The 24,484-nt window shown below is 37.2% G+C and overlaps 2 protein-coding genes, 1 long non-coding RNA gene and 1 pseudogene across 9 annotated transcripts; 1 reads left to right on the top strand and 3 right to left on the bottom strand.

Annotated features, from left to right (window-relative positions):
• Positions 1 to 845: 845 nt before the first annotated feature.
• Positions 846 to 6,442, bottom strand: LOC135626635 (uncharacterized). The gene is made up of 9 exons (XM_065132079.1): positions 6,175 to 6,442; positions 5,088 to 5,549; positions 4,417 to 4,588; positions 3,898 to 4,192; positions 2,679 to 2,751; positions 2,496 to 2,586; positions 2,218 to 2,297; positions 1,853 to 2,120; positions 846 to 1,438 (listed from the first exon to the last, which is right to left on the bottom strand). The coding sequence occupies exons 1-8, from the start codon at positions 6,241 to 6,243 to the stop codon at positions 1,884 to 1,886; spliced, it is 1,479 nt and encodes a 492-aa protein (XP_064988151.1). The 5' UTR covers positions 6,244 to 6,442; the 3' UTR covers positions 846 to 1,438; positions 1,853 to 1,883.
• Positions 6,443 to 7,151: 709 nt separating this feature from the next.
• On the top strand, positions 7,152 to 8,203 carry LOC135626634 (uncharacterized). Its single transcript, XR_010492389.1, has 2 exons — positions 7,152 to 7,280; positions 7,911 to 8,203. It is a non-coding gene; the product is annotated as an uncharacterized LOC135626634 (long non-coding RNA).
• Positions 8,204 to 10,420: 2,217 nt separating this feature from the next.
• On the bottom strand, positions 10,421 to 24,359 carry LOC103971792 (probable UDP-arabinose 4-epimerase 3). Of its 7 annotated transcripts, XM_065132071.1 has the most exons (17): positions 24,157 to 24,355; positions 23,635 to 23,758; positions 22,973 to 23,042; positions 19,774 to 19,828; positions 19,542 to 19,629; positions 19,136 to 19,195; positions 18,187 to 18,390; positions 16,215 to 16,334; positions 15,839 to 15,963; positions 14,832 to 14,945; positions 14,614 to 14,721; positions 14,421 to 14,512; positions 12,664 to 12,805; positions 11,469 to 11,563; positions 11,269 to 11,398; positions 11,036 to 11,180; positions 10,421 to 10,959 (listed from the first exon to the last, which is right to left on the bottom strand). In XM_065132071.1, exons 9-17 carry the CDS (start codon positions 15,959 to 15,961, stop codon positions 10,733 to 10,735), a joined length of 1,176 nt encoding a protein of 391 aa, XP_064988143.1. In that variant the 5' UTR covers positions 15,962 to 15,963; positions 16,215 to 16,334; positions 18,187 to 18,390; positions 19,136 to 19,195; positions 19,542 to 19,629; positions 19,774 to 19,828; positions 22,973 to 23,042; positions 23,635 to 23,758; positions 24,157 to 24,355; the 3' UTR covers positions 10,421 to 10,732. The 7 variants fall into 7 exon arrangements, with proteins under 7 accessions (XP_064988143.1, XP_064988147.1, XP_064988145.1 ...); XM_065132075.1 differs by lacking the exon at positions 16,215 to 16,334 and having other exon boundaries at positions 24,157 to 24,359; XM_065132073.1 differs by lacking the exon at positions 19,774 to 19,828.
• Positions 19,836 to 21,450, bottom strand: LOC135626632 (protein PAT1 homolog; annotated as a pseudogene).
• Positions 24,360 to 24,484: the final 125 nt, after the last annotated feature.

Raw genomic sequence — 24,484 nt, 5'->3', positions numbered from 1 at the left:
CATTCTAACTTTTTAAAGTATAATACTAAAAGTAGCTAACTATAAAGACTAATATATAATTATCCCATTTAAAGAAAGATGTTAAACCCTGCATCTCTGGTTTCAAGTTCTCTCTGTTAGCAAAAACCATCAAAGAATCAGATAAGCCATCAAAATTAATATAAACAGAAGATTCAGATACTACACATAGCAATTCTAGATCAAAGTAAAAATGAATAATAGAAAACATTAACATAAATCAGGTGCAGTGAAAAAAGAGTTAAAACATCAAACATGTGCCAACCCAAGCCAAATATCCTTGGCTTTTAGGTTCTCTTGGTACATAAGAATCATCAAAGAATCAGATAAACATTTTGCAGCACAAACGAACCAGGATCTTAAATGAAACACATTTAATTGGTGATTTGGTTCAAAACCAGTCACTCGAGCATGCATGACAGCAGATGTTTAAGATCATCAAGCAACCAATAACCTATGGGAGAACAAGCACTTCTGGTTGATATGAACCAGAATTCAACTTGGCAATGGTGCCGGTCTCTTCAGTGCAAAAGTATACATTTCAACCAGATATTGCTAAATGCTCCAAATGCAATTCCCACCTGGATGGGAAGTTGATGCAATACTAACAAATCTGACACTAACAGTTGCAGCAGATGTTTAAGGTCATCATGCATGCCACAAGATAGTTTCAGTTATGCTTCATGCATGCCATCCCCTGCTAAAACTATCATGCACATGAATAATCGTTCACCTATTCAAACAGTAAGTTTTAGTTCCAACCTTTTCGCGGCAATAAAGTCCAGTTTTATAGTATAAGTATCACAAAAAAGAGGAAGAAACTGACAGAAGAAAAAAAGGGGAAATAATCAGATAGACTACAAAAATCTTCAACATTGCAACCTCAATGATTTTGATGTTTGAGATGATCATTTGCTGGACTGGCCGGAGGCAGCTTCCTGCTCAGATCCATGACGTTTTCCTGATCGGGTCCAGCCTCATATCTATCATTTCTGCTGCTGACTGGCCTCATCTGATTCCTGTTTGCAGCCTGACTTTTCAGTATAGTTGGTGAAGGTGGATGTAGGAAAGCTGGAACATGACCAGGACAATTGGCTTGACCAGTTCGAGCCATTAACCCAATACAATAGAGAACAATATTCCCTACAAGAAGTATGTGCTATTTGCAATCTATCATATTCCACACAGCAATCCCATGTTTCATCTCCATATGAGTAAACAAATGAGCATCTACTCCATATAACTACTATTACATGCATCTTTAACCAAGTTGGTGAAGCAATATTTTCATCCATACTGGAGACGTAAGGGGGGAAGAAACAAAACCAGTACTTAGACCCATAGCTCCTCCTTGCTTAGTCTACTCATCTTATCAGAGTAGTATCAGTGGAAGACAGTTGTTCTTGGACCATCGCCCTCACTGCACATTATCATTGTAAAATATATTACAAAATTTTTCCATGTCAAAGACAAGCAAATTTAGCATGTAGAAAGGTATGTCATCATGCTTCAGAATTAACCGGGCATTTAAGACCAACATCTGCCGAAGCCGCCATGACCAATTTAGCTTGCATCAAGGTTGATAAATTTTACATTATGGTGAATGTATTTCTAAATTTAGTAGTTACGAGCTATAATTATTAAGGAAGCTTGAAGAAAGAGTAGAAATTAAGATGTTGTTTAGTTATAAATTCAGCAAAGAACATTTCAGGAAGGGAGCACTGGAATATGGTTAAAGATCTCAATGTCTTATTATCCATGTCACACATCATCAATATCTATATAAGACAAACAAAATTAAAGCTTTTGTTGTATCAAGTCAACACATAAGTACCTCAAAAACTTGACAAACAATTTCATCCATGCTACAAAGGGTTAGGATTCTGGATTTGGCTCTCTGATTCTTGCTGCCTATCATTTTCAGCTTCAGAAAGGTTTCTAGATTCTTGCTGCTGCCTGCTATCATTTTGTTGTTGTGCCAAGTGTACATGTCGCCTATGCCTCCATCTTAGAAACTCAACAATCAAAGATTTCATACTGATTGCAATCCCAAACCCAGTGAATGAGGAAAGTAAGACTGAAATAACAGGGCTTACTCTTAGCTGCATAATTAACAAGAAGAACCAATTTTCACCTTCAGTTGTCAAAAGTGAAACCAAATATCTTGGCTGCCAAATTCATCTGAGAAAGTAATCTTACCACATTATAGAAGATATGAGCAAAGAGGATTACGATTGCAAATTGGAAAGATGCATAAGCCCAAATGTAGCTCTTGGTAACTGTAAATAATAACTGTCAATAATGTTTTGACATAGAGCTAAATCCATGAAAACTAGTGTGTAATTCATTACTAATGATACAAGAAAATCCAAATACTGCAGACACAAAAGCTAATATAAGAAATATAAATAACAGGTGAAACATAAAAGGAAAGCTAAATGACAAAACCCATATGAACATGAAGAATGATATGTTACCCATTATTGAAGCTATCATGGAAGAGAGGAGACCCAGAACACAAGAAAAAGGCAAAGATACAGCAAGAGCACGCGAAGCCATTTCAGTAACCTGTTTGATTTAAAAGTGTTGGTTTGAATCATATGGTAAAAGCAAATTCATAAAACTAAATTGAACTAGTGCTTTACAGGACTAAGTCTTACTAAAAGTTGCTCCAAGAAGCAGAAATAGGCAAGCATGCTGACCATGACAAGCACAGGGAGATCCTGCCATACCCTGTCAGACGGTGAAGAAAGATGAATTATAGCTTAAAAGAGTAACATCTAATAAGTTAAATTGACTTCTGTGCATTATAGAATTGCATTCTTTTAATGTACGAAATGCAGGTCTCAAGTGGTTTTGGTATTATTTTCATACAAAAATTGCACATAAGATTGGTACGCTAGCTACTGCTTCATCTCACATCCTGTCAAATATTGGTATTGTGTGAGCAATATCTTCTTTACCATTCATGAGATAGAGTCTTCAAGTTTGATACAACTTTGTGGCCATCATCTTTGGCTCTCATCACAAATTGGAACTAAAATGCCAGGTTCTTATTTGACACCCATTATGATAGCATGGGCAGATATGATTAATTTCATGTGACAACAAATGCCACAGAAATATTACTTGTTTGCATAGACAACATGAGAAAGCTGTCATCCCAAGGTTCAATGCATTATAAATCATTGCTACAATCCATATGCAATTTTCCAACTCCCATTGCCCAGCTTAATCTAAGAGATTACAGCTAGAAGTCAGTTAAAATAGGCTTGATTCCATTCTAGAAATCCAAATAGCTAAAAAGAAACCAAGATGACTACTAGTTTGCATGTTTATAGCATTTCCTATGTGGAGATTCAACAAAATTAGCACTACCATACCTAGTCCATGTAACTTTGACAAGAACAACATGACAGCAACCTTACGATTTAAAATGGTCTATAATTATAATCATTAGCTAATACAACTGAATCTTATCCTAAATGTGAAGATGTTTAAGTCCAAAGACTCACAATGAGGTTTTGACAGAAGAAAGATTCAAACTTGATAAGAGATTCGGTTACAAAGCAATTGCAAAGCACAGATGCAAGTGTTGGGTTCAGGAGGTACATGGTTGAGCAGAATCAAGAAATCAGTTATGATCCATGATATTTTTATGCCAAGATAAAAGAACATAAAGTCAATATAACAAAATTTGAAAGTCAGGTAATCAACGAAGACTGGCTGGCATTCTTCTAAGATGTATTTCATTAATCCAGAAAAGGAAGGCAGAAAAAAAGTGTGTGTGTGTGTGTATATAAATAAATAAATAAATACACACACGCGCGCACGAGCACACACACACACACACAGTTATAAAGGATTAACGAAGTATACCTGTACGAAGTAACTTCTTGTCTCCGAATTGCATTTGATGGGTGCCTATTAACTGTCTGTGGATTCTGTAGTCTCAACAATGTTACAGGTAAGTTTTTCACTTCTTGCTTGCACACATCACATGTCTTATTACCCTTAATACTAAACCATTTTACAGCACATTCTTGGTGTGCAAGTGCAAGTTCTCCTTTGCAGCTACACTCCATTTTAAGTGTTTCTCCTTCTGTGAGTTCAACAAAACATATCCGGCACACTGCCTCTTCCTCTGGAATATCTTCACCTTCATCTTCAGATACTGCAAAGACAAATACAGCATAAGTAGTAGTTCCATCATTTGTATAGTAATGAGTATATTCACAATTTGGATTAGATATTAAACAATGCAGCTATATATTTGATTAATGTGAATTAGATTTCAGTTACTTCCCCAGATCAGTGAATTTGATTATCATATCCAGTTAGGGTTCTTCTTGAAGATAGTACAAAAAACAAAAACTGACAAGAACTTAAAAAGAGTACCATTAACAGTCTCTATAGCATCACTTTCGAAGGTGTTGTTGACAACAACTGGACGAGGGGTTGCTACAATAACTCGGACAAATCCTGTTGAATCCGTTCTCTGTAAACTTCTGTTCTTGGCATTCCCAGGCACTGAAAATGAGCGTCTGATTTGTGTCTGCAAATTTTTTTCCTGTTGGAATCCAAAATGCACAGTGAAGTCTCAGAGTCCTTGATTATATGTAAGTAACAATACAGAGTAATGAAAATATAAACTCCATAGCCTTCAGTTGAATACAAATTGCTAATACAAGAGAGTCAGATAAACAAGTTCCACTGACAAAGTTAAATTGACCTCATACAAAAAAGATAACAGTTAAAAAGGTAGTTTTACTTTTATTAGAAGAATGCTGAAAGAATCAAGACCAGATTGCCTGGCAAACACTGCCAATAATTAGGCAAGCACTCGGAGGGATACAGACCATTCAACTAACATTTCCATGGACAAAATACAAAATGCATACTGTCAACTACCTTGAGAAAGCAATTAGTTAACCTTCTTCTTAAAAGAAGAATAAGATATAAAATTGTGTAGAATACAATACCAAGACAATTAACTAGTTAAAAGAAACAGCATGAGTGAATGACACTAGAAAGTTGTTCATGCAGAACAGTGAACAAAGATGACTTACTTCCAGATTAGATAGATCAACCACATGCCTTTCCTGTGTGGAAGATGAATCTGAAATCGCCACTGGTGTCACAGGCAAAGAGTGTGCTCCTTTGGTTGAAAAAGAGGAAAAGACCTTGGTAAAAGAAAACTGCCTTGACGTTGATGGTTTGTCTTGTTTTCCTTCTGAGGACGGTGTTCCAGGAATTAGAAGAACAGTTCTGTCACCCTCTGGAGCTGAGCTTCTTGTCTTTAGACTCCGTTGTGGAAAGAAACTTCTGATGGATGATTTTGTCCTTGTTGAACTAGGCCTTGGTGGTAAGCCTGCTCTTACTGAGCCAGGACTGCACAAAGTATATGACCTTGCAGATGGCAATGAATTTTCCAAGGTTCTTTCGGGTATTTGCAAGGAGGTAAGGTTTGGCCGCCGAGAGTTAGGAGCTGAGGAAATCTCTTCTCTGATGTTTGCATTATGGTCAGATGACTGCAAAGCCATTTAGGACATTGAAATCATTTACATTTCATATGACTAATGCTCAAAATTTTAGAAAATACTATAAAATAAAACCCAATAAATGGCCAAACAGCACCATTTATCCAACAAATTCATCATGAAGAAAACCAGTATTAACAAGACCCTAATGTAGCAATGAAACAAAAAAAAAGGTCAACCAAGAACAACCAGAAAAGCAGAAAACCATTTAATTCCTCAATCACTTGTCTCGTTAATAGTTATATCGTAGTAGCCATTGTTGGAATCCTTCCAAAACTATTCGTCCATAGCTGCATCGCACATCTCCAGATTCTTACCGTGACCCAAATGCCTCGCCAATGATTAACCCAATCGTGTTCACTTTGTCAGGCAAACATAACTCTTACCATCGGCAACCCACACTCATGAATATGATAGGGACGAAGACACTCATCACTCCATAAACCCAAACCACAAATGACACACATAAAAAGATAAGCTTTTCTCCACGGTCAAACATATAAAGCACCTCTTTTAAGCCATAACATAAGCGAACGCATCCACAAATCCCCGTCAGTGAATCATCAAATCTCGTCAGTAACCCAACAAAAAGAAATCGTTTTACGATAGGAATTACCCTCTGATCTCGGCCCCCTTGCGGCGACGCGTCGGCAGCAAGATCCGGCGGAGATGCCGAATCCTCCATATGAAAATGAATCTAAAATCAAGCTTCAGAAACGGCACCAAGTAACTCGACGCAGGAAGAACCCTCGATCGGGAGATGCCGCACCAAGTAACTCAACGCAGGAAGAACCAGCGATCTGGAGGACGGCGGAGGCGGCTTCCGAGAAGGGGAGTGGGGCGGGCCCAGAGCACGTCGGATTCCCGGCGTGAGAGTCCAACAAGTGCAGAATTTACGAGTGAAGCTGATGACTTACGCTGTGTGGGACCCTCTCAACATACCCGTGGGGATTATGAATTGACTTTACTATCCTTGTTCTCAGACGAAAACGTTTTCCTGGCGATAAGAGCTTGAACCACCTCGGTCGCTCAGTTCATGTTTTGAAAACACAAAACAACAACGACAACAACGTGAATGCCAAAAATTTTGATAACACCGAAACAGGGGTGTTTTGGTAACTTCAGTGGGGCTGCTAGTGCCTGACACGAAGGTCGTCCTAATTGGAAATGCGTGCAGCAAACGTCACGACCGCAAGTGAAATGACCTCAACAGTCATATGAGGAGTGCCTGTATTGTCAACCAATCAATACGGTGATTTGAGCCCTTTTTGGTCATTACAATTCCCTGAGTAGCCGTCGCCCACGTCACATATTTTCTCGGGCCCCGCCACTGGCCCCAGTAGTGACATCCACTGCATGGCCGGTAGGAATGAGGGTTATTGAATTTTCCCGACTAGCATTTTCGCATCAATTCAGTTACGAGAAGTGCAACGACTCTGAAGGGCTTAAACATGGTTGTGATTCGGCCCATTCGGCTCGATGTTTATATGGGCCGGTTCTGGAAATCTCGCCACCCGACCCGGCCTAGTTGCATCATTTAGTTTGATCAAATCACAACCGTTCATTCTTATATATATATATATATATACGTGCTGTTAACCTTAAACTGGCGCTCGGACCTCCGAACTCGACGACGCCGCCGCCGCACCGGGAAAAGAAAGTGGGCGAGATCGCGAGGGAAATCATCGCAGGCTCCGTTGTTCCGTTGGGATGAGGGCAAAGGTATGATTTTGGTTTTGTTTTACGGTATTCTTTGTTCCCTTATCGTTTCTGTTTTGAGATCCGAATCGTCTCCCTGTTTCTTTTTCCGGAGGAATATCTTTTTGGAGATGTTTGGGATCTTTTCAATGTGAATTCAACTGGTGATAGTATTTGTAATATTGGAGACGAAAAGTGGTTTCTTTGGGAGAATAAATGTTCTACTTGGGGTTTGTTTTTTGGATGATCTTCTAGATCGTCACTTGGTAAAATTATCCGTGCGTTGTTTTTTTCTTCATTTGGGAGGAATCAAAGAGGGATGAGCAAAGGTTTGCTTTTCGTGGAACGTGGTTTTGATTTGTTTGAAGAATTTGGAAGTGTCTTCCATGCGACGATTTCTGCCGTCGTTAGTTTTCATTGGTTGAGATGTATCAGAAGTTTGTTGATTCATCGTCATTTGTGTGCTTCTTTTTATCGATCATTATAGTCTTTGTTGTGCTTTTGTCTTCAAATCACAGCCTTGATACAAGATAAAGGTTTGTTTACATACTCTGATGTGCAAATATTGATCTTAATCTATTCTGTCCTGTTCTCTATATTCAAAATTGTGCTTTGACCATTAGTTCTCGCAGCTGAATCATTTTATTGCTGCAGTGGAAGAAGAAGCGGATGCGGAGACTCAAGAGGAAGCGACGAAAGATGAGGCAGAGATCCAAGTAGTATGTGTCCATGAAGAGGACAGTCATGCACTTCTCACCAATGCTTCTCATGTTGTGAGAGGTGTGTTGATGGAGTTTTGCTTAGTAGCTCTCTAATGCTTAATATTTGCACTCAGTTATTAGCTTTTCTTGTTTCTTTTTGCCTTATTATATGTCTCTGTAGCTGTTCCTTCTCAACCTTTTAATGGTGCTTGCTTCAATTCTTAATCATGTTTGTTTTTTCTCTTATGGACGAACTTTGTGAAAGAAATAGAGTTCATGTTGATTAGAAGTGGTGCTAATTTGATATCCCACTGGAAATGCACTTTAACAATATTGGTAAAATCCTACATCGGAGATATGGGAAGACCATTGAATTTGTTTATATACTAAAGTGGGTTTACTGCCTTTCGTTTGAGCCTAAACAATCTTGACTATGTGGTTCTAAATCTATCAACATCAGGCTAATGGGTTTGTATCCTATCAGATTGGGTCGTAACAAATGGTATCAAAATAGACCTAGTATTTTGTTTGATGAGATATCCAAGTAGGAATAGACTCGAGGTCTCTTCTTATAGTTTTGAGGTGGTTTCCTACCTCTTCTCGTACTACTATTTCACTAATAGTAATTATTTCACCTCTTCTGACTATTACATCTGTAAGTCTCCTAAGCATATCTACGTACCATATTAAATGATTCTTCCCCATTTTACCTTCTATCGAAAAAATCTAATTGTTTACGAGTGACAATATTTCTTTTCCTATTTTTCTTGGTAACTTCATATATCCACCTCAATATTTTCATAAAAGCAATATAAACTTTCTGTATATGTTGTTTTTTAACCGTCCAATACTCAAATTCATAAAGCATTGATGGACTAAGTGTCTTATAATTTTTTTTTTTAATCTCGACTTAAATGCTTGGTTTTGTGATAAAATATTTCTTTACTAGAAACATGTGCATGATTTAGGCATTATACATTGGGTATTTGATTTATTGCACTTGAAGTGGTGGAAGTCTTCTTTTAAGTGCATTCTTGTAGGACTCGGTTTCTTAGCCCAAGAATTGGTTGATTTAGTTTCTGTAGAGTGATATCATGCATCTTTCTCAATCCGAAGGAATGACATCATATTTATCTTGGGAGAAAAGCTATGTTGTTTTTGTAGCATATGTTTTAAGATTCTGCTCAATGTCTCCAAGCATGCCTGACATACATGTGGGAGACCTCAACATCAGGTTTAACACATTGCCTTCTGGTGAATGAATATATTGTCTTCTTGAGAAGAACATATTGTCTTCTGGTGAATGAATATATATTTATATATATTTTTTCTTCTTGAGAAGAAGAAGAAGATGTTGTCTTGTGGTATTCAAATCCCAATTGCTATCAAATTTGTGATGTTTTTTGTTGACAATTTTTATTTTGTTCAAAAATTCTTACTTACGACTTTGTTGCTCATGATGTCTCCACAAGTTTGTTATTGCCAATTGCAATTTCATCCATTAAGTCTGGCTCTCTTATTTCATTATTTATGAAAGATTTTACCTACCAATTGAGTATCATATTAATTTGCATTTGTTATCCTCAAACTTATTAAAATATGAATGTACTAAATGTGTTATTTATTATTATGGGCTTGTGGGAGCAGATGCAATTTCATCATTCTATTTTCTCACCATTTCTTCTTCTTCTTCTGAATCATTACTAGTCGTGCTCAAGATCTGCATGTTCTTTAGCTTAGCCAGTGTGGTGTCCTCAATCGTCTTGATGTTCTACATCATTTCTTTCATTAAATTCATCTATAATCGTCTTGTTTCATAGAATCCAACATTGCCTCGCTACAATCATGTTTACCATCTCCAATGTCTTAACGTTTCATGTAGCAACTGTGTTCTATGAATCAACTATAAGTTGCAGGTTGGAGACTTCATTTTTAGATAGTTTTGCCGTCACACACAGTGATCGCATATGAGCTACGATTACAAGCCTCTTATGTCCTGGATATGGTATGAACAAATCGAATAGAACAATCATTGGACGAACACACTTAACAATCATTAGATTGTGTGCTGTCGATGATTGCCCTGTGGTTAACTTCGTCGCGTTGCTCATTTTGAGTAGAGCTCTGATTGCTGTTCGCGTCTTCTTCACATACGCTTCTTTCATCTTGCTCTTGTTGCCGACAATAGTAGTAGTTGTATACAAGTTGCTTGGCCTCCTACATCTTGCTCTTGTTGTTGACAGTAGTAGTAGTAGTTGTATACAAGTTGCTTGGCCTCCTATCGTCATCTTTGCTACGGTAGTCACAGCTGTTCTTCCTTCTTTGCAACTTTGACGGCAGTGCTCTGTCATGCATCTCGGTAGCAAAGCAATTGGCATCCAGGTCTTCAGGTTCCTGTGAGTTTTATGGCTGATGAGGCCTTCGAACAGTGAGGCATTCTGTCTCAGTGGCAGATGAGATCGATTACATAATACAGCTCAAGACAATCAATTTATACTTTCCATTCAGCCTATCAATTCCTCAGAGATGAGATCCCATGAAAAAATCCTTTACATATAACACTAATACTATAAAACCACATTGATCCAAAGAAAATCTGAGCTCTTAGAAACTTTCAGCATTCCATCACACCGAAAAAAGAAAAGAAAACATAACAGCACCCTGCTCCTACAGTTAAATGTCTTCAAGTGACAACTCTAGTGTGTCTGAATTGAACTAAGCAACAGCAGTGTTAAGGCCTTCCACTCTTTTAAGTCCACATCTTGGGAGGATTGGTCAGGGTGACCCATAACCATTCCGATGTGATTTCTGCCATCTCCATGCAATCGAAAGGCTCTTTTCAAGATCAGTGTAATGTGCCGTCCAATTGAGCTCACGGTTGATCTTCGAAGGGTCACTGTAAACCTCGGCATAGTCCCCTGGTCTGCGGCTGAGGTACTCAACCTTAATGTCTGCGCCTGTTGCTTTCTTGCAGGTCTCGACAAACTCTTTCACTGTTATACCTGAGATAACACAGACAGGTTCAGAAGACACTGAGATGCAGCATGGACACTGTCCCTGCATGAGAAGTAGAATTACCTTTCCCGGTACCAACATTGTAGATGCCAACTCTTCTAGGCTTTGCCTTATCAAGGGCTTTGACATGAGCATCGACAAGATCCGTGACATCAATGTAGTCTCTTACGCAAGTTCCATCTCTTGTTGGATAGTCTGTTCCCTTAACCTATGGATGACAAAAAAAAGATGAATTTACCTCTATTTGCAATGGAGATTTACCATCTAACATATGACATTTCCGAATTAGAATATACCTTCAGCCCAGGTATGATGCCTAATGCTGCATCAAAGCATGCACCAGATATGCGACCATGCTCTCGTAGTTCAGGCCTGGGAGCTTCACCTAACCTTCCTTCTGGATCTGACCCAATGACATTAAAATATCTGAAGGAAAAGGCATCAATCTCATTACTGTCGGATTTAGTGGTTTAAATTGTTAGCGTTAGCAACAGACCTCAGAATCATAACAGCCATATCTGAGTTCTTTGAGAAATCCAGAATGATGTCCTCTGCCATTTTCTTGGCCTTTCCGTAAGGATTGATAGGAACCTGCAGTTATCAATCTTATTGAAGGAGCATGGTGACAGGGCACAACAATATATATATATATATATATATTGCTGAGATGAAATGTAGCTTCAATAGATGATAAAATAAGAAAGAATTATTTATGAGACATGCTCTAAGGAGATATATATATATATATAGTTAAAAAAAATAAAAATAATTATTATTAGTGGTTCGAGAGGAGGTAGAGGGATATCTAAATAGACTTCAATAGAAGTATACATAAAAACTAAATACTCTTAACTATGGATATGACATTTTATGGATCTTAATGGTAATAAAAGATCTATGTGATCGACCACAAATTTGTTGATCATATGTAACAAGTGCTACCTTCTAAATGTAAATAACAAATATTGCTTAGAAAAGAGCATTTAGAAAGGGGGAGGCAAAGCCAAGAATTTATTTCGAAAAGGGAAAGAACTTTATGGAATATGTCGAAAGAACTGTTACATATGATGGATATGAGCGATTAAAGAATTGGGCTGCAATGGATGACCAATCATGATCCACTATATCACATTTGCGATGGAAAAGCTACCAATAACAAAGTTTGATAGGGTGCATACAGTTTTCTGTAAAATGAAGTAAATCAACTATAGACAATTATACACAGATAATGCATGAACAATAGAAATAAATAAACAAGTTACCCATAGAGTTGCAGTTGGTATAAGATATCAATAGAACATTAGTGGCTCAATGAGCAATAATGGCTTAAGGAATGTATGATGATGGTCATGAATAAGGAGTTACCAGAATTGGTAAGACTGAACATGATGAGAACATAGGCCAAGCAGTTCATGTGGATTAATCAAACTACAATGGAATAATGGTGAAGATAATTTAGAGAGACCATGGTTGGAGAGACCGTGGTTGGTGAGAAATAGGGGGTTCTCTCTCTCTCTCTCTCTCTCTCTCTCTCTCTCTCTCTCTTGTTTTAATATTATTTCTTTTATTGTAAAGAACAATGGAAACAAAAATCTGAGAATGTACACTTTGTCACTACTTATCTAATTATGAATTCTTCATCTAGTGATGCTATTATGAAATGGAACAATAAAACTGTATGCTCTGCTAACCTGAGGAGTTTCTTCTGTAATGGCCATTTTTTCTGGTTCTCCATATGTAGCACATGTACTTGAGTAGATAAGAGTTTTAACGCCATGAGCTGCCATAGCCTCAAGAACTACCAAAGTGTTTGCTGTTATATTGTGGTAATACCTGTTACAGAAGAAAGCAAAAAATTAAATAAAAAACTATATAACCAAGATATTAAAGTTTTACCAGTTTTACAAGTTTGCATATTGGGTCAGTCATAACAATCTCAAAGAAAAAGTGACACAAGTCAAGAATAGATGGTGATAACAACAAATGACTGAAACATCACTAGAGTGACACTACTAAGGAGAAAACGAAAATAGTTCCAAATGCCACATGAATATAAAGCAATCTGAAAAAAAAAAAAAAACAATGAAACATCAAGAATTTTACAGACATTACTAATGCATGATCACCGCATGAAAAGGAGTACTTCCATAAGAAACAAGCCAAATGGCCCCAATCAAACCTGAATATGAAACTCTGGTTCCATTTAAAAACTAGAGTGACAAGATAAAAACAAGCATCCAAATAATGATATTATACCACTGCAATCATGAATTCTAACAACACAGCAGCTCTCAAACTTTTATTGATTGAACCTCGATGTGACATGGGACCATTTCATATCTGAAATGGCACTATATAAAAACTTTTGTGATTGTAAACTATAACACTAGAAAGATCCTTAACCATCTGCAAAAGATCTCAGATTCATAGCTCCTAACTATGCAACAGATCATAAGTGGACATACTATGTGGAATGGGTGGATCACTGGTATCTCAGACATAAAGACATGTAAATACATAGATATGAAGAATAAAATGGAATTATCGAATGTTTGACGTTTCACTAGGACCAGTATAAAACGGGTGGTATGCACTAGTCCGGGTGTGAACCAAAATGCGGACCACCCTTGTCTTGGGTGTTCCAGTCCAAATGCTCAAGGGCTTTCATTCGTGAGCCTACTTCGCTCCAAACATGAGGCCTTCCCATTTCACCTTGTGCAGGTGCTCGTCGCTGCCTGCCGCCCATCGTGTGTTGCCGACGGGTATGCTTCTTCCTCTTCGTTTCTACTCTTTCTTCTTCCTCTTTCCCCCTCCATCACCCCTTCCTCTTCTCTTTCTTCTTCATATTCGAAACACCAATACATATCGGTGTGTGCCATGTGTTGGTATACCAGTAACGACCAATATGTATCGGTCCAACCAATGATCAATACAGTTTGGTATGTGAAATGACAGTCCATGCAGGTTAGGTACACAAAATGTCGATCCATGGAAATGAAATTATCCATGTGCATTTTCATTATCATTACATAATTTCTATATCTTTGAAGCTGTAAGGTTAATGATGGACCAATCATAGTCAAATATTGAAACAGAACAAAATTAAGGAAATCTCATAAATCAGACAATTACAAGAAAACAAGAGATTAAGAAAAGTCTCAAGGACATTCAAAGTATCAAAAGAGCAAAGATTTATAAATCCATAAGTTGCATATTGATCTAATAGATACAGAAGATATGGCACTTAATGAGTCTTATCTTGCAATATATGTATGTGTGTGTATATATATATACACGAAAGCCAACTGCAGGTGATAGAGAAATACAACAATGAATTTACTACAATAATAAAGTTAATAAAACCCACTCTACAATACAAAGATGACAGAATTCACAATACCTTTTTCTGCCTATATGAGATTATTGCAAAAAAAATTCAATAGAATACCTAAGAGGTTCAAGCATGCTTTCTCCCACATAGGCAACAGCTGCGAAGTGCATAACAGCATCAAATGTATTTTCTGCAAATATCTTGTTAACCTAATATATCATGTCAAAGAAGGAACTTAAAAACCCATCTTATGCAAAGATCTATAGAGAAATAAATTGTAACTTGCTGAAAATTCAGATGGTCAGGATACAGCTCTTGCATTGCCTAAATCAGCATAAATAAATTGAAGTCTCCCAGGCTCAGGAAAGAGTGCCTGGAGAATTTTAATAGCTCCAATATTTCCCCTTGAAAGGTTATCCTACAAAATACCATGACAGAAAGAGTAGCTATTACTAGAACATACTTGAACCCCTTCATGCAGAGATCTAAACATTGTTCCATTATGTTTCCTAGGTAAAATTGATTTACCACTACGGTCACTCTATATGAGTCCTTTAATAGTCGAAGTACAGCATGTGAGCCAATATAGCCAGCACCGCCTGTTACTAAGACATGAGTTGCCCCAGGCACATGAAGAGATAACTGTGGGAAAAGAATAAATTAAAGAAATTATAGGCAATTTAAAGAGAAGAATCAAACAGTTAAAATCAGATTTAAACTAAGAATTTCAAAGTGAGTCCCATGTCTGAACCTTTTCATAGGGACATTAGTGATGAGCTGGTGAACGATAGAACAATATCATTACCTCGGGAAAATATAAAAGAATGTTTTGTGTCTGTGTTTCTTTAGAATAGTAGTCAATAATCAAAATCTGATACTTGTAAAAGGAAGTATGGTTTCTAGAGCAAGGCTAATATTTCTATTTGCATGTACTACTCCAATCTATGAAGCATTAATATGGACAGGCCACAAACGCAACATGATATGGACAAGAAAACATGGCTAATTTAATAGAAGCATTAACGACATGGCATGGACAAGGTAACTAGTAATTACATATCTACCAAATCACACTTCTAATTTTATACTAAAAGTACATATAATTTATAGCCTGTTGTCATTGTTTTATTACATATAACTAAGGATCATTATATAATGTAAGCTAATATCAATTATTCAGAACACATTTAATGTACAGAAATTAAAGAGATACTCAGAATCAAAGTAAGGCAAAAGTCCAAGTTTATTAGATATTACCAGTATTTGATTATGTTGAATATTTTTGTAAATGACTTTTCTACACAATTACTATACTATGATATAAAAAATGTGAAGATAGATAAAAGTAAACTATTCATCCAAAACTAATGAATTATCGATGCATATATGATATTGACATTAATAGTATCTTAAGATATCCAATCCTCCAGATTGCCATGGACTATAATTGAGTTATAGCTTTTCCCCCAAATCCAAAAAGATCACTAATTTTAGAAACTTAGACTCGTGAAATTTGTTGAAGAGTAGTAACCTACCAAACTGGCGCCACTAGGATCTGGGGATTTCTTCGTTATCAGTATGCACAGGACTATCAGAAAAACTGCAATAAAAACTTTCCCAATAATATGAGGTTTGTGTCTTGAATCTGAATAGTCCATCACTGCAAAACCAAATCAATTAGATCTTTAGAGAGACTACAGATTGGAAAAGAAAATTGATGGAATTAAAAGAATGATCTAAAGGAAGGAATATTTGGGAGCATTTCATAGATTAAAATTTATAAGATTTCAGTAAATTTCAGTGGCACAAAATAAACCAATGATAGTTACATCAATAATCTAAGCAAAACCACAAATAATTTATATTGAGTAACCGATAAAACAAAATGAAGAAGGAAAAGACTATCAGTACCTGTTTCCAATTAATTGGTAGGCAAATGTGACACTGAAAAGGTTGCTAAAATTTAGGGTGATAAGGACCCTGTCTCTCCTAAGAAGCAAATTTACAGTTGCCAACGAGAGAAAGAAAGAGCTGTAGCAAAGTCAATGGCAAATCAAGTTTCAGCTTGGGAGGGAATGAAAATTTATTTTTTTCTCATAATTGTAAGCCTGAGGTTCGATATATTAAAAGAAAGGAAAAAAAAGAAACAATTTCTGCATGCTAGTCTGCCGTTCAACTCAAAGCTATTACCATAAAGGAAACCAATCTCTCAGTTACACTAGGATTTAGAAAGAGGATAACATGAGAAAAATGCTAAATTGTCAACTTAAAAGAAAGAGCTCGGAGAGGGTTCGTCTCAAAAGAAGTTTGATGAAAACAAGAAAGAACCCATCTTAGCTATACACAAGAGAAAGAAAAGTAATTAGGAAACTGAAATGTCAAAGAAAACAAGAACAAAAATGAAGCTTCCATCAAAACAGAACAAAGACGCGCGACATTTCAACAGCACCAAGGAGAAGAGTGATGCGATCCTACAGACAGATAGGCAAGACTAGGAAGAAGGATATATCTTGAGAAGGCAAAATTCAAATGTCGATCGAAAACCAATAGCCACAAAAGTGAGTGAGACATTTAACATTCCTTCGCCACCAACAAATGTATACGAGACCAAAGAGAGTAATCAAATTGCGACTTTTAACATCCCTATGCCACACAAAACCCAAATCTCAATCAAGAACCACCAGCCACAAATGTATACGAGACCAAAAAGAGGAATCAAATTGCGACCTTTAACATCCCTATGCAAGCAACATAACCAGAATGAATTCCCCAGAAGACCCAGCAAAAGAAATAAACCGTATAAGGAAGGCAAAATAAGCCGCAAGGCAACACCCCGCGACGAAAAGGAACAGCATAAAGCCACAAATCCCAACCGAAACGACACAAAACCAGCAGCGAAGGGTACCAGGTGACGCGAGTCACATGAGAGGGAGACGTAGGAGTGACCCCCGAAGAACGTAGGCATGAGAGAGAGAGAGAAAGAGGGAGATGTAGGAGAGACCCATGAAGAACGAAGGCATGAGAGAGAGAGAGAGAGAGAGAGAGAGAGAGAAAGAGAGTGAGACGAGTCAGGCTGGACCTCGGAAGCGTTGAAATTAGAGAGAGGGAGGAGAGGAAGCGTAGCAGAGAAATGGGGGGATATCTGCCGCTTCTTTTCTCGCATTCCCATGTTCTTCCCGTGACAGCTGCACTCGCTTTCAAATGCAGGAATCCTTTTGCCAATTTCAATTTGATTGGATAACATGCATTCATCTTTATGTAACAAATGTACATTTGTATTTACATTTAATATCCCTCCAAATTTTTTTTAATTATTTTGTATTTTATATTTAAGATATATATATATACACAACAAAAAATTCAAAAACTTCGACATACATACCTTTATAGTCAACTCCTATTTTATCTATTATTAACATAATCAAGATCTACCGTATCGAAGCGTATCGTACCGGACGGTATGTACCGGTCCGACAAATTACCGGTACACAGACGGTACCGCTACAGTGCTACAGTACTAGACTATAGTACTGCTATAGTATTACAGTACTATACTGTAGCATTGTTGAAAAAAATAAAAAAATATTCGATACATCAGGGCGTACCACTCGGTACGATACGATACAGCGAACCTTGAACATAATCACATTAAGACTACAATTAACATTAATACTCAATAATGGTAAAAGCAATTGTCTTTAACTAATTGATAAAACCAATAAAAAACCAAGTAATTAATGTCGCATATAGCGTTAGTTGATTGGAGATGCAACCGTTTCACTTTCTTTTAGTTTCTAATGAGTCATAATTCTTTAACATTTATTTTTATTAGATCCGATAAAATAATCTTATAAACCGACTCAATAGATTAAGATGTCAGTACCTCAGGCGTTGCAGCTACCGATGCAATGGTTTCAGACTGCGAACCGTGATCCGAGAATCTGTCAGAAAGGAAGGCTTAAATAGATTTTGGATAACACCAAGTCAACATGCTGTAAGATTGAGTCAACGCATTGGAGGGACTGATGTGTCAGAAAATAATGGCTCATATGTCAACGTGCAGGTAACATGGCATTATGAATCCCTCCTGCGAACCGAACAAAGAGTCAACACCCTGCAGAAACTAGTTAACAGAGAGAAATGCTCAAGTAGATTTTGGCTCAAATATCAACATGCAGGTAAGCTGGCAAAATCTCTCTGCAGACCAAGAGTCAACACAAGGAAATGCTCAAGTAGATTTTAGCTGACATGTCAACATACAGGTAAGGAGGCACTGGTGGTAGTGAAATCTGCATGAAAACCATGAGACAACACAATGGAAGACTAAGAGACTAGTATTAGTTAAAGGGATTTGAATGAATATGTGGTTATAAAATATTTTGTGTGTTTGATAAATAATAGATAAAAATTATATATATTTTTTTTAAATATGCATTGATGTAAGTGTTGTTTGATAAAATTATATTTCAAAAGTCCATTGAATATTTTATGATAAATTTATCCTTTAAAAATTAATAAGTAAATGAAAATCTTATAAAAATTTCATATGGCCCAAATATATAATAAATAAAAAATAAATTATGTTTGTTTATTACTAAATAATTTTGGTAATTTTAAAATTTAGATAAAATCATAAAATATTTTTAAAATTAAAAATATATATATATTAACATCCTGCAAATACTATTATGAGATAACATCAACATTTGAGTATTTCTAATACAGTATCTAAGCTAGATATGATTTTCAAAAAAAAATTACTAAATATCAATTCATATTTGACATGTGCATTGAATGCTGAATGCACATTTCAAATATGTTCTCAAGCGTACCGTAATTAACAGAAAACTTTAGCTCACATGTCGACCTGCAGGTAGGTGGGCAAAATCTCTCTGCAAACCAACAGTCAACATACAGGTGAGGCATCAGCCATATATAAAACATAGACAAAGTGTAAGTAATGTTTGTGTGAATGAAAAGTTGGGAAAAGTAGGAAAAGGAAAGTTGGTGGTTGCCAACTTTAGGCCTGTTCCATTTGATGGTAAACTCAAAGCTTGAGAGAGAGAGAGAGAGAGAGAGGTATCATGGCCCCTCCTTTGGTCTGAGTTGTTTTAGATGCCAAGTGCTTTTCATGCTGAACTAGTCAGCTTAGCTTTAACAACTTTTGGATGCAGAAGACAACCATCTGGAACGATAAAGGACAGTGTAATCCTACCAATCATGAAAGCAATTGCATACCTGTCATCATATTTTCAAGGTAAAGCCCCTTTCAGACCAAAAGTTTGTGCAACTTCTCAAGTTATAGCCATTCAGAATAGAAGTTTCTCTGTAAATAAAGACCATTTTGAGAATGACTCAGAATTCACAAGAGAACAAAAGAAAAAGACTCCTCAAGCATCAAGCATAAAAGAAAATTTGCAACAATTTATGGATCAAATCCAAAAAGGATTTCAACTCCTAAAAGCCGCACCTCAAAAGAAGCAGTTGTTGCTGAAGGCCTGATCAAAGTAGCTAAAGCAAACTCCCTACGGCAACCAACAAACAAGACAAGAACTAAAAACAGAGAAAGCTACAGATCCTCAAAAGAGAGCAGAAAAGAAACGCTTAAAGCAACAGAATCTGTACAGTTCCTATCCCTATCCATCTGGAGTTACAAATATGGAGCACCCAAATAAGCTCCCTTGGAAGAATACTTCCATTCGAATCCAACAATGTTCAAGAGCCAGTATATGAAAAGAAGACTGGTAGTTGGGCTAATAAAAAGGAGAACATGACAAGTTTATCTGTTCAAACTCTATCAAGTTTTTACTGCTTTCCACCTGCCAACAGCTTGTCTTGCTGAGGAAGCAGCATGTATGTGTGACGTTGGCAGTGGAATGTTAAAGGAGGATCACGAAAAGCTAAGTTACTTTTCATCATACATGTGAATAGTCAATACTCCGACCTGAAACTCATTGAAGAGTTACTGGTTCATTGCATCCCTAAGGACAATTGTACCCAGTAGCAATCATTGTTCTCCGAACAAAATCAAGTAACAGCTTACGCTGATGTTCATTATTATGAGGATCACCTGAACCTAACAAGCCCACAAGCATATCCCTAATTATAGCTTGGGTGACTTTTGACCCAATTACAGCAGCATTTGGAGCCTGCAATGTCAAGGACTGCATTATACTGTCATATGTACTAAGACAGTACTTCTTGATGCTTGCCACACGTTGCGGCTGGGTATGCTGCAACTTATAGCAGTATCATGGTCAGTTAGAAGCTCTGTTGCCCTATCAAGAACAGATTTTACGACGACGGAAGCACCATCACCAGCAGAACTTCCAAGCGGACGAAGAGGTGGCTGTTCTGAAGAATAAACAACAGCAGCTAAGCAAGCACTGAGAGCATTGAGATCTATGCTATGTATTCATGAAGAAATACGCTTTACAAGATTAATTGTACTTTCAGCTGCACTAGAATCCAATGGCAGCACACCAAATAGAAATCTCAGGTGGCTGAAAAAAGCCATGCAGACGACACAGGTGAGCTCACTGCCAGGCATGAGAAGCTGAAGGTAGCAGGAAAGAAGTTTCCGGCCCCTTGGAAGAGAGACTACACGAAGAAACATGATCACTGTGGCTGGCGCAGAGTGGCTAGAGTTACTTGGGCCAAGTAGATCAACTAGCTAAAGCAATGTGGCAAGCTCTTGTAGGAAGACTTCCCTCTTCCAACTCAGATGGGAGCCACCATCCTGTGGCTGGCTAAATTGCAGCAGGCGATCGATGTAATCTACATCAAGTACAAGGCAATGGCCATGCTTGATGGTGATTCTAGCAGCCACCATAGGCACTTGCTCTAGAGTCTTCAAATAAGATTTCTAGTCAAGGATGTTACCCACTGATGATCATTGTGATTCAACTTCAAGAAGAGGCTGTGGACTATGAATGGAGGAGAAGGAAGGTCTCCCAAGAGCAACCACCTGCAGATGTGCAGGTTGTTCATCCTTGGACTGTGATAGATCCTTAGTGACATTTGGGCAGAAATGGAGCTAATGAATTATGTATAATTTTTTTAATCAAATCCCTAAATTAGGTATAATTTTTTCATTTTTTTTTGCTAATGAAATTTAGGAAATGATTATTCAACATACCAAGTAGGATAATATTATTTTTGTTAGTAAATTAAATAAAAATATGTATTAAATAAATATAAAAAAAATTTCAGGATGTGACATCTTTTTTTGGTATCAGAGCTAACTTTGTATTTGGGTATGATAAGGAGGCTCACCATGAGTCAAAGGACTCGTCGTGACGTGAAGCCACCATATACCATGCTAAGATTTGATCTGGACTATGCTGGGTCTTACAAGGACATCAAGCCCTTGAGTGAGAAAAATTATAACATCTCGATTTGTCCCACATCGGAAATGGACAAGACTAAAATTAATTTATAAGGGTATGATAAGTGTATTACTATCAATCTCAACTTAAGTATTTTAACCAGTGATTTAGGCCAAACGAAGTTGATAGGCCTGATGGCCCAGTTAGCCCATCATCTTCGAGTTGTGACATGGTGCTTTAGATTTAATCAAGCTGATCTCTTTGCTAAGCAAGTTTGGTGATAGTAATCATCTAAAGGGTTATTGCTGTGAGTAGAGCATTGCTGCAAAATGTACCCAAGCTCTTTAGTCTGCCACTATAGTGTCAGTGATTTGGGGAAAACAGTGATGGTGCACCAGGTGGAGGGAATAAGGATGAGGATGTGACCAGCACCTTTTACCATCTTGGACATTTTCAGCATCTATATGCTGATCTTGCTGGTTCAAAAACTCTGGGTTCTGTGCCCAGTCTGCAGTGGATGAACCCTAAAAGGCAATGTCTCAGTCAAAGAGGTCTATATGACCAGATTGTTAGAAGAATCTACGGACATAGAAAATCAATCCTAATCAAAGAATTACCATGCTAAGGATATCCTACAGAGAGTAGTCAAGGATTAGCTTGATGCAGAAGGCAGAGTATCAAAAGCAAACATTTGATAAGATAGGAAAGATCACTTGTTCATGTCATTTAGATGATGCTCCCACCATCTTAAGCAGATATTTCCAGGAACCTCTCGAGATTCAAGAACATGGACTAGCTGAAGCCCTTTTCCAAGCTAAAGCCCTCTACAGACAGCAAATATGCACCACTGTTGTAAATTTATCATTGCAAGGGTGATGATATACATAGAATACGGTGTGCACAATAAACCAACTGTATATATTAATCCAGATCCATACTAATACACTGGTGTACTATGAGTTACCATACCAACATATCAAATATTTTCTCTATTTTCTTATTACTTAATTGAGGCATACCATCCGGTGTGTGTACCAGAACCAGATCTTAAACCTTGGCACATGGAATGTAAAACCTCAATCATATCCAAGACAAGTTGGAAAAAAAAAAATCAAAACTAGAACCATGATAAAGTATTACTCTCTACTCAATTTGTATAACAAAAAAGGTACCACTTTGCAGTAAAATCTACAAGAAATAAATACAATTACCTAAAATGCATAAAAGAGAAGAAAATATACACCAGTATCGGCTAAAAGCATGCTTCATTGACATTTTATTCACTTAGTAGAGCTTGATAATACAAATTAGAAAGTTAATAAATGAAATAGCACAACTCACTTGCCCTAGGAAAAGAACATCTCTTGCCAATTACTCCTGTGCTCCTTGGTTGGACTGTATCCTTGTGTGACTAATAGGTAAAAAAGAATAATTAACAAAATCACTTGTTGTAAAATGAAAACATGGACATTTGAAACTTAAATATACAAGCCACAGATGGGTATGAAAAATATATTCATATTTATCTTTATAATTTCACCTAGATAATACAGTTTTTATAATAATTAAAAAATTCACAAGATAATACCATTTTTAAAATAATAAAATTCTAAGAAAAAAGACAAATCTAATTAATTTGTATGTTAGTCTTCCAATTTATACTATGGATTTTCTTTCCATGATATAAATTTATTAGCTTTGTCTTTTTATACTTGACATGATAAAGACAATCGATAGTATACTTGTAATGTACACATCAAATGTAAAAAATATGAGCGCATGAACTATCATTCTCAAGACATACTGATCCACAGAGGAAATCAGATTGGTATCAAAGAGTCAACTGAAATAAATGCCAAAACAGAAGGAACAGAGCTACCAAATACCATGGAGCAAGCCTTAATAATGAACAATAGGATGAAGATGGCTCCACCAATTAATACAACCAAATCAAGATAAACTAGTAAGCATGATGATTGAGTTCTCCTACTGAGTAAACTTACTTCTACTCTATTCACCAGGGTGAAAATTTGATCTTCCTCCTCGTCGAACACAATACGATGGAGATCAACGCTACCACTGTCATCTTGTAATCCCCCCAACTCAAATTCATCAAAGAGACTGTCTCTGAAAAATGCATATAGTGATGCATCAAATTGATTCATATGCTAAAGACAGCAAATCCAATTCTCTAATCAATACGGCGTTGCCGAGTATAGCGTATACACCGCCAAGAAAAGAAAAAGGAGAACGGCATAGGGAAGAAAAATCACGTGTGGCAAGTTCATCATCTAGGCATTAGAACCAACGACGGACCCGCCGCTCAAAAGCTATCGCCCACTTTGTGATCTCCTGCAGGCCTAACGCAAACGACCCAAGCAAAGACTCCACGAGAATCACAAGCCCACCTCTCCTCAACCCAATCCAACAGTATGACACCATCAAGAACCAATCTTTCCCATTCAAGCCGACCCACAAGACCAAAAATCCCCAAGAAAACCGGAGAAAGAGAAGACGAATCTCACCTGCAAAGCCAACGCTCGAGCCTCCAACCCCGTTACCAGGGCCTTTGTCCACCGAGGCCCCACCCTTCCCATCGGCCACCGCCACCGCCATCAGCTTAAACCCTAGCGCTCGGGTTATGCAATGCATCCCGCCTGTAGAATTCGGTGATGCCGGAAATCTGCTAGCCGAAAAAGATGCAATCTTGATGGCCTCCACTTCTAAATATCAGAATTCCCAGAAACTATGTTGTTGATGAACCCCCAAAGGTAAAGAAATAGGAAGAAGAAATTATTAGTGTGTGGACAATTAAGAGAGGGTGAGATGATGAGAAGGAAAATTCTAAATAAT

This window comes from Musa acuminata, chromosome BXJ2-11 (genome assembly GCF_036884655.1).
Source record: "Musa acuminata AAA Group cultivar baxijiao chromosome BXJ2-11, Cavendish_Baxijiao_AAA, whole genome shotgun sequence".
Taxonomy (NCBI): Eukaryota; Viridiplantae; Streptophyta; class Magnoliopsida; order Zingiberales; family Musaceae; genus Musa; species Musa acuminata.
The sequence above is the reverse complement of the archived record's forward strand: the minus strand, read 5'-3'. Positions and strand labels throughout refer to the sequence as shown.

Excerpts from the sequence above, each read along its gene's own strand:
- LOC135626635 (XM_065132079.1), bottom strand. The coding sequence starts at position 6,243 with ATGGAGGATTCGGCATCTCCGCCGGATCTTGCTGCCGACGCGTCGCCG. Across the intron at positions 4,193-4,416 it reads TGCTATAGAGACTGTTAATG|TATCTGAAGATGAAGGTGAA; the intron begins GTACTCTTTTTA and ends TTGTCTTTGCAG. Across the intron at positions 2,752-3,897 it reads CAAGAAGTTACTTCGTACAG|GGTATGGCAGGATCTCCCTG; the intron begins GTATACTTCGTT and ends ACCGTCTGACAG.
- LOC103971792 (XM_065132075.1), bottom strand. The coding sequence starts at position 15,961 with ATGGACTATTCAGATTCAAGACACAAACCTCATATTATTGGGAAAGTT. Across the intron at positions 14,513-14,613 it reads ATTTAGGCAATGCAAGAGCT|GTTAACAAGATATTTGCAGA; the intron begins GTATCCTGACCA and ends ATGATATATTAG. Across the intron at positions 11,564-12,663 it reads TTACAGAAGAAACTCCTCAG|GTTCCTATCAATCCTTACGG; the intron begins GTTAGCAGAGCA and ends TGATAACTGCAG.